The sequence below is a fragment of the Salvelinus namaycush genome, chromosome 3, assembly GCF_016432855.1.
Source record: "Salvelinus namaycush isolate Seneca chromosome 3, SaNama_1.0, whole genome shotgun sequence".
In the NCBI taxonomy this organism is placed as follows: domain Eukaryota; kingdom Metazoa; phylum Chordata; class Actinopteri; order Salmoniformes; family Salmonidae; genus Salvelinus; species Salvelinus namaycush.
In genome coordinates, this window is record NC_052309.1 from 31,617,109 (window position 1) to 31,629,998 (window position 12,890).

At 43.6% G+C, this 12,890-nt stretch overlaps 1 protein-coding gene across 2 annotated transcripts in view; it reads left to right on the forward strand.

Moving 5' to 3' along the window:
- The window catches only part of abr (ABR activator of RhoGEF and GTPase), a 222,573-nt gene that overhangs the window by 112,964 nt on the left and 96,719 nt on the right, over window positions 1-12,890 (forward strand). For both annotated transcript variants that reach the window (XM_038975573.1, XM_038975581.1), the window contains 3 exons: window positions 2,590-2,697; window positions 4,113-4,173; window positions 11,954-12,006. In XM_038975573.1, the coding sequence (XP_038831501.1) occupies window positions 2,590-2,697; window positions 4,113-4,173; window positions 11,954-12,006 (222 nt within the window). The remainder of the gene's footprint in view (window positions 1-2,589; window positions 2,698-4,112; window positions 4,174-11,953; window positions 12,007-12,890) is intronic.

The following is a 12,890-nucleotide window of genomic DNA, read 5'->3' on the forward strand; positions in this document are numbered from 1 at the left end:
TGTTTTCTAGTACCTGAGTGAGAGACGGAAGTGCTTCTGGTGAGAGACCGAAGTGCTTCTGCCAACGATGTAAATGTTGCTAGGAGACAGCCTTTGCCATGACGACTGATTGGGTCAGAGGGTTCTCTCCAAATCTGCAGGGAAAGATGGGTACAGGGGAGCATAATGGAAGATGAGCCAGAAGGGGGGAGAGGAGAAGGGGAAGAATATTGATCTCTGCTTTGAAGTGTCCTCAGAGACCTCATGGTTTCTCCACTTCTCTTCTCCAACAGTGATAATGCATCACACCACACGGGCAGAGGACGAGAGCGGGGGAGGGAGGGATGGGGGAGGGAGGGCAGAGCACACATACAGTAGCTTAACAAGTTCTAATTAATTTAACCTCATTTATTTCACAGCCCCATACCTTTCTCACTCCCTCCATCAATGTCTTGACTAGCTCTCCCTAGTCCCTTCACCGGAGCTGTTTAAGTATGCATATTCATTTCCTGGTCCAATTGCCTTCATTAGAATGCACAGAGAGGCCCGGGCGTTGCGACTGGCTGATTTGACTGTGCTCCAATCAGGAACGTGGGACCCGAAGCAGGGAAAGGATGTGATTAGAAGGTGTCCAAGGGAGAGATAGCTACTAGCCAGCGGAGCCGCGGCCCTGCTAACTCTGCTAGTGTGTTGGAGTTGGTTTAAAATCACTCCTGGGCTCAATGGAATTTATAGTCTGCATCGTTCACAATAGATGTTCTTCACGCCTCTCAGGAGTGATCATTTGAATGGGAATTAATTTGGTGCCAAACAGGGGTGTCAAACTCACTTTGCCCCTGGGGATGCATAATAGTCCTCTATCCATCATTTTTTGATTTTACTATGCACTCTGTGTAGTTTTCATTTGGGGGATTCTTAGTGAGCTGGACACAGTCAAGAAACGGAATGAATGTAGGTCCATTATCATTACTACACTGTTTCCAGTTGGTTTTAGTCATTTTAAAGTATATTGAGTTATATTTTTATACAGTGTATTCGGGAAGTAGTCAGACCCCTTTTTCCACATTTTGGTAAACGTTACAGCTTTGTTCTAAAATGTATTAAATTCACATTTTTCTCATCAATCTACACACAATACCCCATAATGACAAAGATCCGAGACAGGATTGTGTCGCGGCACAGATCTGGGGAAGGGTACCAAAACATTTCTGCACCATTGACGGTCCCCAAGAACACTGTGGCCTCCATCATTCTTAAATGGAAGAAGTTTGGAACCACCAAGACTCTTCCCGGCAAAACTGAGCAATCGGGAGAAAGGGCCTTGGTCAGGGAGGTGACCGATGGTCACTCTGACGGAGCTCTCTCTAGAGTTCCTCTGTGAAGATGGGAGAACCTTCCAGAAGGACAACCATCTCTGCAGCACTCCATCAATCAGGCCTTTGTTGTAGAGTAGCCAGACGGAAGCCACTCCTCAGTAAAAGGCACATAACAGCCCGCTTAAAGTTTGCCAAAAGGCACCATCAGACCATGAGAAACAAGGTTCTCTGGTCTGATGAAACCAAGATTGAAGTCTTAGTTCTGATGCCAAGCGTCACGTCTGGAGGAAACCTGGCACCATCCCTACGGTGAAGCCTGGTGGTGGCAGCATCATGCTGTGGGGGTGTTTTTCAGTGGCAGGGACTGGGAGTCAGGATCAAGGGAAAAATGATAAACTTAGCAAAGTACAAGACCTCAGACTGAGGCGAAGGTTCACCTTCCAACAGGTCAACAACCCTAAGCACATAGCCAAGACAACGCAGGAGAGGCTTTGGGACAAGTCTATGAATGTCCTTGAGTGGTCCAGCCAGAGCCTGAACTTCAACCCGATCGAACAACTCTAGAGAGACCTGAAAATAGCTGTGCAGTGAAGCTCCCCATCCAACTTGACTGAGATTGAGAGGATCTGCAGAGAAGAATGGGAGAAACTCCCCAAATACAGGTGTGCCAAGCTTGTAGCTTCATACCTAAGAAGACTTGAGGCTGTAATCACTGCCAAAGGTGCTTCAACAAAGTACTGAGTAAAGGGTCTGAGTATTTATGTAAATGTAATATTTCACTTTGGTATTTTTTTATCAATTTGAAAAAAATTCTAATAACCTGTTTTTGCTTTGTCATTATGTGGGGTATTGTATGTAGATTGACGAGAGGAAAAAAAAACAATTTAATCATTTTAGAATAAGGCTGTGATGTAACAAAATGTGGAAAAAGTAAAGGTGTCTGAATACTTTGAGTGCACTGTATATATACATTTATTTATTTTACTTTATTTATTTAACTCACGGGCTGTATTTTTGACACCCCTGCTCTTAAGCTTTACACTGTATAGAAATCTGATTGGGTTACTCTAAGAGGGGTTTGAATTGCGTCGTCCAATACCCCCTTCAAGTCTTGGGTGTAGTATGGGTAGTTCTAAACATAGAATAAAATAAAGGAAAGTTCATTTAGGAGTGGACTTCCAGACAACGTCATTTTCATTCTCCTCCTCTTCATGCTTCTCCTCATCCTCCTCTGTACACCCCCCTCTTTTCCTCTCCACTGTGTTAATATTGTGTCCTCTCCTCTGTGCTCCAGGCCAGCCAGCTGGGGGTGTACAAGGCTTTTGTTGACAACTACAAAACAGCGGTGGAGACAGCAGAGAAATGCAGCCAGGCCAACACCCAGTTCCAGAAGATCTCTGAGGTAGATGTTGGTCACGCACGCACGCACGCGCACGCACGCACGCACACGCACACGCACACGTACACGTACACACACAAAGCACACTCACACCATGCACATCAGTTGTGAGGGCTGAAATTTGTACTAATATATGGAGTTGTGTATGTATTTGTGTGCGTGTGTAGTTTTGGCGCCGTGTGTTTTCCCAGCCCGACAGTCTGCTGCATCAGCTCCATTCCTCTTCATTAGCTCCACTCAGCCTCAACCAGGCTCTGGGTGTGTGTGTCTCTGGGTGTGTGTGTCTCTGGGCGGGTGTGTCTCTGGGCGGGTGTGTCTCTGGGCGGGTGTGTCTCTGGGCGGGTGGGTCTCTGGGCGGGTGGGTCTCTGGGCGGGCGGGTGGGTCTCTGGGCGGGCGGGTGGGTCTCTGGGTGGATGGGCGGGTGGGTCTCTGGGTGGGTCTCTGGGTGGGTCTCTGGGTGGGTCTCGGTGTGGGTGGGTGGGTGGGTGTGTCTCGGTGGGTGGGTGTGTCTCGGTGTGTGGGTGGGTGTGTCTCGGTGTGTGGGTGGGTGGGTGTGTCTCGGTGTGTGGGTGTGTCTCGGTGGGTGGGTGTGTCTCGGTGGGTGGGTGTGTCTCGGTGTGTGGGTGGGTGGGTGTGTCTCGGTGTGTGGGTGGGTGGGTGTGTCTCGGTGTGTGGGTGGGTGGGTGTGTCTCTGGGTGTGACGGTGTATGTGTGTGGGTGTGTCTCTGGGTGTGTGTAGGTGGGTGGGTGTGTCTCGGTGTGGGTGTGTGTGTGTGTGTGTGTGTGTCGGTGTGTGTGTGTGTCTCTGGGTGTGTGTGTGTGTGTCTCTGGGTGGCTGGGTGTGTGTCTCTGGGTGGGTGGGTGTGTGTCTCTGGGTGGGTGGGTGTATGTGTGTCTCTGGGTGGGTGGGAGTGTGTCTGGGTGGGTGTGTGTGTCTCTGCTTGGTTGGGTGGGAGTGTGTCTGGGTGGGTGTGTGTGTCTCTGGTTGGTTGGGTGTGTGTGTTTCTGGGTGGGAGTGTCTCTGGGTGGGTCCTGCTTCTATACCACAGGAGGTTAGTGGCACCTTTATTGGGGAGAACGGGTCTGTGGTAATGACTGGAGCAGAATGAGTGAAACGGTATCAAACAAAGAGGGGTTGGGTTAAATGCGGAAGACGCATATCAGTTGACGCATTCAGTTGTACAACTGACTAGTTATCCCCCTTTCCCTTTTCATGGTTTACAGGTGTTTGATGCCATTCCTTGTTCCGTTCCGGCCATTATTATGAGCCTTTCTCCCCTCAACAGCCTCCTGTGTTCTATACCGCTAAATTCCTATACCGCTAAATTCCTATACCACTAAATTCCTATACCACTAAAATCTTATACCACTAAACCTGTAATACACCAGCAATCACAATTCATTCATTTTCTTCCAGAACCTGAAAGTAAAGGGTCCTAAGGACTCGAAGGACTGTAACACAAATGTCACTATGGAAGGTAAGAGATGAGTTCTAATCTAGATGTGTGTCAGAAGGCTGCTATGGCTCTTTCAGACTCTGTAGCCTTGTCTCTTCTGCTTGTGTATGCAGCGGCAGGCTTAGGGAGGCCAGGCTCCCTCCTGTGCATGCTCGCTTCTCTCTCTCTGCTTCGCTTCTCTTTCTCTCTCTCTCTCTCTCTCTCTCTTTGCCAGCGAGAGCGAGAGCGAGAGCGAGAGCGAGAGAGAGAGCGAGAGAGAGAGAGAGAGTGGCTCTCTCTCTCTTTGCCTTTCCCTCTCGCTCTCGCTCTCGCTCTCTCGCTCTCTCGCTCTCTCTGACTATGGGTGTTGGAGATGGACAGAGAGGGGAGGCAGAGAGAACAGAGGAGGAAGTGTGAGATGGAGATTCTACTGGTACTCAGACTGTGTTGTAACTGCACATACGGTAATGTGTGTGTGTGTGTGTGACAGTACATTTGAAGTAACTTGTGTGTATAGAAAAGCCTTTGTAATCGGTCTTTAATCCTGTATTGAGTATTTTGTACGTGTGGGGTGTTTTCTGATTCTATAGTGTGTTGTGTAGCATTAACAATTGCACTTGCCTGTATGACTATATGACTATATATGTAAAGTTCTTTCTTGGCTGGTACTGTGAATAGGTTAGTGTGGATGTTGCATGGTAAAGTTCCTGGTGTGTGACAGTGTCTTAAATGTAGCCGGGTGTTATTAGTTAATGAGCTGTTTTGTATTCTGGGTAAAGACAGTCGCTACTCTCGTTTCTTGCCAGGTTCTCTCTATCCTCTCATTTTTGCTCAGCGAGAGGGAGACAGTCTTTGTGCTTTTCCGCTTCTGGCAATAGACGTGTGTGTGTACATATCTGTGTGTTGGTTTTGCATGTCTGTGGTTGTGCTCACACCTTTCTCTTTTGCATGGTAGATGGTTAGTGTGTGTTTGTGGTTGTGTGTGCATGTTCAGAAGTGTAACTGTTTTTACGTATATTTGTCCCCAACGTTTTGTGTGTGTGAGGGTTTAGTGTTGGAAGTTGCGGTGAGATTATCCTCCCTGGCTGGGTCTCCTGTCAGTCTGTCATATCAGCAGACAGACAGCACTCACCTTTTAAGGTGAAAAGTTTGAGAACGTCAGAGGGAAAAGAAAAGGGATGCACCGAGAGAGAGATGAACAAGACGGGGGAAGACTGAGTGTAAGAGGAAAGAGAGGGGGAACAGAGTGTGGAAGAAGGTGGAGAAGATAGTGGTGGAAAAAGGAGGTGGAACCCACTGGACACAGACGTCAATTACATTTCATTGAAATGACACGGAAACCAAGTTGGGTGGGAAGAGTGTCCAGTGTCCAGTGGGAAGAGGCTGTGGAGGTGTGTATGATTGGTCCAGTAGATGGTGGATGGGTCTCTTTATAAGCAGAGCACGTTGTCAGGACTGACTGTCCCAGACTTCATTCTCCTTATACACACCATACTTATCTACTGAGTACCATCATTTCACCACTCCAATCAGTGTGTGTATGTGTGGTATGCGCTCATGTTTTGAGTGTGTGTGCGTTTGAGGGATGTTAAACTGCTCTGGCCGTATTGGGTTAAGCCTAGCAGCAGATCAAAGCGGAGAAAGACCAAGAGAGAGAAGGACAGTAAAAAGACATATGCAGGAATATTTGCAGTACGTGTGGTACAGCCAGACAGTAACAGTTCAAGTAGAGGTAGGCTTTAGATTAGAACGTTATGAAGTGGAAATGGTTGTCTGTGAAGAAGACACTCTGTTAGTGCTGATGATCACAGTTATACCCGGTTGAGTTCAACTTCACACCGTTCCATCCCACAGATGATAAAGGCCACGTTTTTAATAGTTGTATAAATAAAGTAGTATAAGCACGTTTTTAATAGTTCTAGATATAAAGTAGTATATGCATGTTTTTAATAGTTGTATAAATAAAGTAGTATATGCATGTTTTTAATAGTAGTTTAAATAAAGTAGTATAAGCACGTTTTTAATAGTTGTATAAATAAAGTAGTATAAGCACGTTTTTAATAGTTCTAGATATAAAGTAGTATATGCATGTTTTTAATAGTTGTTTAAATAAAGTAGTATAAGCACGTTTTAATAGTTGTGTATATATAAAGTAGTATAAGCACGTTTTTAATAGTTGTGTATATATAAAGTAGTATAAGCACGTTTTTAATAGTTGTGTATATAAAGTAGTATAAGCACGCTTTTAATAGTTGTGTATATATAAAGTAGTATATTTTAATAGTTGTGTATATATAAAGTAGTATAAGCACGTTTTTAATAGTTGTATAAATAAAGTAGTATAAGCACGTTTTTAATAGTTGTGTGTGTGTATCTATAAAGTAGTATAAGCACGTTTTTAATAGTTGTGTGTGTGTGTATATATAAAGTAGTATAAGCACGTTTTAATAGTTGTGTATATATAAAGTAGTATAAGCACGTTTTTAATTGTTGTGTATATAAAGTAGTGTAAGCACGTTTTTAATAGTTGTATAAATAAAGTAGTATAAGCACGTTTTTAATAGTTGTGTATATATAAAGTAGTATAAGCACGCTTTTAATAGTTGTGTATATATAAAGTAGTATAAGCACGCTTTTAATAGTTGTGTATATATAAAGTAGTATATTTTAATAGTTGTATATATAAAGTAGTATAAGCACGTTTTTAATAGTTGTATAAATAAAGTAGTATAAGCACGCTTTTAATAGTTGTGTATATATAAAGTAGTATATTTTAATAGTTGTATATATAAAGTAGTATAAGCGCGTTTTTAATAGTTGTATAAATAAAGTAGTATAAGCACGTTTTTAATAGTTGTGTATATATAAAGTAGTATATGCATGTTTTTAATAGTTGTATAAATAAAGTAGTATATGCATGTTTTAATAGTTGTATAAATAAAGTAGTATAAGCACGTTTTTAATAGTTGTGTATATATAGTAGTATAAGCACGCTTTTAATAGTTGTGTGTATATATAAAGTAGTATATTTTAATAGTTGTATTAATAAAGTAGTGTAAGCACGTTTTTAATAGTTGTATATATAAAGTCGTATAAGCACGTTTTTAATAGTTGTATAAATAAAGTAGTATAAGCACGTTTTTAATAGTTGTGTATATATAAAGTAGTATATGCATGTTTTTAATAGTTGTATAAATAAAGTAGTATATGCATGTTTTAATAGTTGTATAAATAAAGTAGTATAAGCACGTTTTTAATAGTTGTGTATATATATAGTAGTATAAGCACGCTTTTAATAGTTGTGTGTATATATAAAGTAGTATATTTTAATAGTTGTATTAATAAAGTAGTGTAAGCACGTTTTTAATAGTTGTATATATAAAGTCGTATAAGCACGTTTTTAATAGTTGTATAAATAAAGTAGTATAAGCACGTTTTTAATAGTTGTATAAATAAAGTAGTATAAGCCCATTTTAAATGTTGTGTATATATAAAGTAGTATAAGCATGTTTTTAATAGTTGTATAAAGTAGTATAAGCACGGTTTAATAGTTGTATAAATAAAGTAGTATAAGCACGTTTTTAATTGTGAGCGAGAGCTGAGTCTTTTCCCCCTCAATGCTCATCCCAGAACCCACAGCATTTCACACACTGTCCAATCTCCCAGTCTCATTTAGCACACTATCCAATATCCCAGTCTCATTTAGCACACTGTCCAATCTTCCAGTCTCATTTAGCACACTGTCCAATCTTCCGGTCTCATTTAGCACACTGTCCAATCTTCCGGTCTCATTTAGCACACTGTCCAATCTTCCGGTCTCATTTAGCACACTGTCCAATCTTCCGGTCTCATTTAGCACACTGTCCAATCTCCCGGTCTCATTTAGCACACTGTCCAATCTCCCGGTCTCATTTAGCACACTGTCCAATCTCCCGGTCTCATTTAGCACACTGTCCAATCTCCCGGTCTCATTTAGCACACTGTCCAATCTCCCGGTCTCATTTAGCACACTGTCCAATCTCCCGGTCTCATTTAGCACACTGTCTAGTTAAACTGAGCAGGTAGTTCGTTTCAATCTATTTAACACAACGCAAATGTATTACTGCATATTGAGTACTGCTGTCAATTAATTGCTTGGCATGGAGTCTATTCTGCACCCTCTGGGCACGTTGTGTGTGTGTCTCTCTGTGTCTCTCTGTGTCTCTCTCTGTCTCTCTCTCTCTCTCTCTAAAACTCCATAGGGATAGCACAAACGGGCATCAGCTCCAAACCTTTAGTTAGAAAACATAATCATTCCATTACACTAGGTCAGGGATGTGCAACTCCAGTCATCGGGGGCCGGAGTGGGGTCTCACTGTTCCCACATCCCTAGTAAACACAGCTGATTTAAACTAACTGCATTCTTAACTAAAGATGATGATTAGTTGATTATTGGAATTAGGTGTGTTAGCTGAGGCAAAAGTGTGACACCAACCAGTTGCTCATCCCGGCACTAGGTGGCGCTCTGCTATCCACCCTATATGTTCTCCAAGTCGTTTCAGTCTGACAGCCATGCCTTTCCCTCCCGTCCCTGTTGGACTGACCAGACCACAGTCTAGACCACTGGCTTTGTTAACAAGAGAAGTTGAGGTCACCATGCCGCCACCCACTTCATTTGATCTTTTCATATTCTCTCAGAACAACACAACACCTACTTCAGGGTTTCTCAACCCTCTCCTCGGGGGGGGGGGATGTCTGTTAGACATGACTATATTCACAATTAGTCATATGCTTATTAAAAATATATTATAATCCTGCCACCTCTCTGTCCCCTTCTCACTGTCTCTCCTCAAACTTCTCTCTCCCCAATGCTTGATCTTTCCCTTCCTCTTTCAGTTTTCAACTCACTCACTCACTCACTCACTCACTCACTCACTCACTCACTCACTCACTCACTCACTCACTCACTCACTCACTCACTCACTCACTCACTCGGTGAGGGCTGGGGTTGGCATTGATCAGTGTAACCAAGTCTAGATGCCAGTCAGGGAACTGGGCTAGCATATGTCTATGTAAGTCATGTCTCAGTGTTGTAGATCCAGGACTGCTGATTGGCTGTGACCCACATGGACACCCGGTTACCGAGAAGGAGCTGTCCGTCAGGTTGTCACGGTGACCTTGAGGAGGGTTCCATCACAGGCCCCCACTGTGAAGCTCTATCTGTTTTCTATAATCAGCAACACCTCCATCACTCCTCTCATCAGCCTCCCTCCACTCCTCTTCTCTCATCTTCTATGGCCCTTCTATTCTCCTCTCTTCCCTCTCGTTGCTGCTGAACTTTGAACTGTGCTTTTGTCTGCACTGCAGAGTCCCTGACTGACTGTGTCCTTGGTGATGAAGGGACTGAGACGAGGGTTGTTCGATCAGAAGTCCGTTTCAAAGCAGGGGGTGGTTGTGTTAATTAGCTCCAGTGAAGGACAGTGAGGTTGAGTCTATTGGCCTGAGGCTTTGTCATCAAGCGGGAAGTATGTTTAAATTCATAAAGAAAGAAACTTTAACTTGAATGATTACCACTGTTTTGTACGTTGATCTCCCCTAAAACCTATGAGCTGCAGTGTTCAGCCATTCACATATCCACACAGGAACTGTTAGTGATGAGAGAGACAGCAGAAATCCACTGGGATCCTGTTCGGATGGGGCTTCATATTCTATAACACACACACTCTCACACACACCTAGACTCTCCTCCATTGTCGCCATTAATTTCCATTGTAATGAATGTAGATTCTTCAGTTAATTCACACAAGGCAGTAGGGTTTATTCATCCACGATGGAGCATGGAGGGAATACAGGGAGCATTATTAATGGAGGGAGGGAGGGAACATGAAAGAGAATCAATGCTTTTTCATAAGCGCCGCTCCAGTTGAGGCTCTGTGTGTGTGTGTGTGTTAGAATATGACGCCCCATCAGTAGTCCATCAGAACAGGATCCCAGTGGATTTCTGCTGTCTCTCTCATCATTAGCAGTTCAATCAGAGGTGAGAATAGGAGGAGGGAGATGGAGAAAGAGGGATCATTTCAACAGCTGTACTGCAGATGAGAGCGACATTCAGATGCCTCTACTGCAGATGTACAGAGTGATGTTCAACCAGATAATAAGTGAGTGGAGTGTAATGTATATTCAGGGATCACAAGCAGCTCATTACCAACGCCCAAGGCTTTGGCTGTTCAGTAGAGATGGTAGACATGTCGACAGGGGACTGTACCCTACAGCTAAGCTTCTTTACTCCTTCACCCTCTCTCCCCCCTCTTTTCGTTCTCTCTCTCTCCCCTGTCTATTTTTGTTCTCTCTCTTCATCTCTCTCGCTCCTGTCTTGCGTCTCACGCTGGCTGTCAGCCCCGCAGGTGCTCTGTCTCTCAGCTGCAAAGCCTCCTGGGAAATCAGCCTAGTGTGACAGATCTGGTTTGTAACTGGATTGGCTCCTGAGTGTGAGTTAAACCGGGATAGAGAGAGAGATGGAAAGAGGGAGTGACAGATTAAGAGAAGTTTAGGATTGAAAATTGGTTTTGAGGTCAAAGGAACATTTTGTGTGTGTGAACACGGCTTGGCATAGTTTCCCTAGTAACAGAGTACATCTGCAATGGAATCAGAGTGCTATGTAACCAATAAGGATGCAGCGAGGCTGGAGCTTCCCTGCATGTTAAACAGGCTGTCTATCGAGACGTGTGTTTGTATACTGTGCGCAATCCGACAAGGAGTTACGTGAACCCTGTTACCGAGCAAAGTCTAGTGATGCTGAGCTACATGGCTGTGTGTGTTTGTCAGTGTTGGGGAATCCACTCTGAAAATATACTTGACCAATTATTTCTCACAGGAAAAAGTTAAGCTACGCTAAAGTTACCCTTAGGACAAATAGTTTACTTAACTAAAGTTACGTTGAAAAAGTAGTTCACAACATCAAAACTATTTTGGGAAATTGACATATCTGAATCTCAAATGTCATGGACTAGAAATTGCCTGGCAGATCCCTCTGGAGTCAGATGTTAACAGAATATAGAATTTAACCTATTAAACACAAGAACTGGTCTGATGCTGGAAAAATTGTGCGTAGTTCAAGTCATTAGCTACACGGCAAAGAAAGTGAACTACTGAAAACACTACCAAGATTTGAATATAGTTCAATTACCAAGCTACTGCAAAATGTTGTTAAATGAATAGTTGAAACTAAATGTAGTCCACTACTCCCCAACACGTGTGTGTGTGTGTGTGTGTGTGTGTGTGTGTGTGTGTGTGTGTGTGTGTGTGTGTGTGTGTGTGTGTGTGTGTGAGAAACGACAGAATGAAACAATAAAGGCAGTGTTAGAAAGAGGGGGACATCAAACAACCCTGCACTGCATGCTGGGAGAGAGAGGGCCAAGACCTTGACTCAACCACTCACACATTGTATGGATAGATTCACCTTCCTCTGCTGTATAAAAATACTGCATTGCCCTTGGCTCGCTTGTCATCTATATGATATAAGATATGAGAGGCGCACTGTGAGAACGAGAAATTTAGACCGGGTCAGGAAGTTAATCCTGATGTGAATTGAGTGGGAAGGTTTCTGAAAACAACCTTATTCAGCAGAGAAGGAACAACCGAGCTTAGAAAGAATGAGGTGTGTGTCCGTCTCTGCAGGGAGCAGACACCTGAGGTTTTGGATGATTGAAATGTCTGCCCCATACCCCAGGAAACCTACGCCCAGTCAAGTGTGTAATAGGCTTTTTGAGTCGTGTTTTTCTTCATTGTGTGTGTGTGTGTGTGTCAAACCAAACTGAGTGCCTCTTCTTGTCCTTTCCCACAGCTCTCCTGTACAAGCCGATTGACCGTGTGACCAGAAGTACGCTGGTTCTTCATGTGAGGACTCACACACACACCAGTACATTGTCCGTCCCGACTAGCATGCGATAGATCCATGAAGGATTCCTGATCTCACCCAGAGACAAATGACGAGATTGAATTAGAGACCGCAACGTAGAGATAGATTGAATAGATAGGACAGGATCAATACTTATCAAGGATTAAGAGTTAGTGCTGTCGTGAGACACATAGTGATGGGGCTGGGTAGAATCTCTCTAGAAAGCCCCGCAGGTCATTAAGATGCAGCATGGTTCTGTATCCACCTGCAATGTCAAACCCTGCCTGCTGCTGTTTATAGTAAGTGTTCCGTTCCATTTGCCAAGCCTATACCTTTCCTCTGCGCTGTCCATCAAAATGACATGCTGTTATAAACAATAGGCGCTAATTTGATGGACTACAACCAAGTGGAAAGTGAAAACCGCTAACAGAGGAAGCGGAGATGACTAGACCTGTCCTCCAGTCTAGCTTCCAGTGCATTTCATGAATATGTTTTCCATAAAGCTAGTGGAGCTGTGACTAAACAAAGACCAGTTGGTTTGGTACAAAGGTAAGAGCAGATCACGCAAACACACAATGGCCCCATATTCCATATTTAGTGCACTACTTTTCAATAGTGTTTGCCCAGGGCCCATAGTGCACTATATAGGGAATAGGGTGCCATTTGGGACACGGACGCTGACAGACGGTGAAAGTTACTGTGTTCTTTTCTCTTAATGACGTACGAAGACGGGTAGTGTACTATACCGCTGACATCAACTCAAGCCTTCTAGAGCTTGTCAGAATACATTCACCGAGGTGTGCTGACGAGGCATAAATCAGGCAACGGAAAAGAGATGGGCTTTTCTTTCACACGCTCCTCTGAAAAAAGGAACTTAGTTACG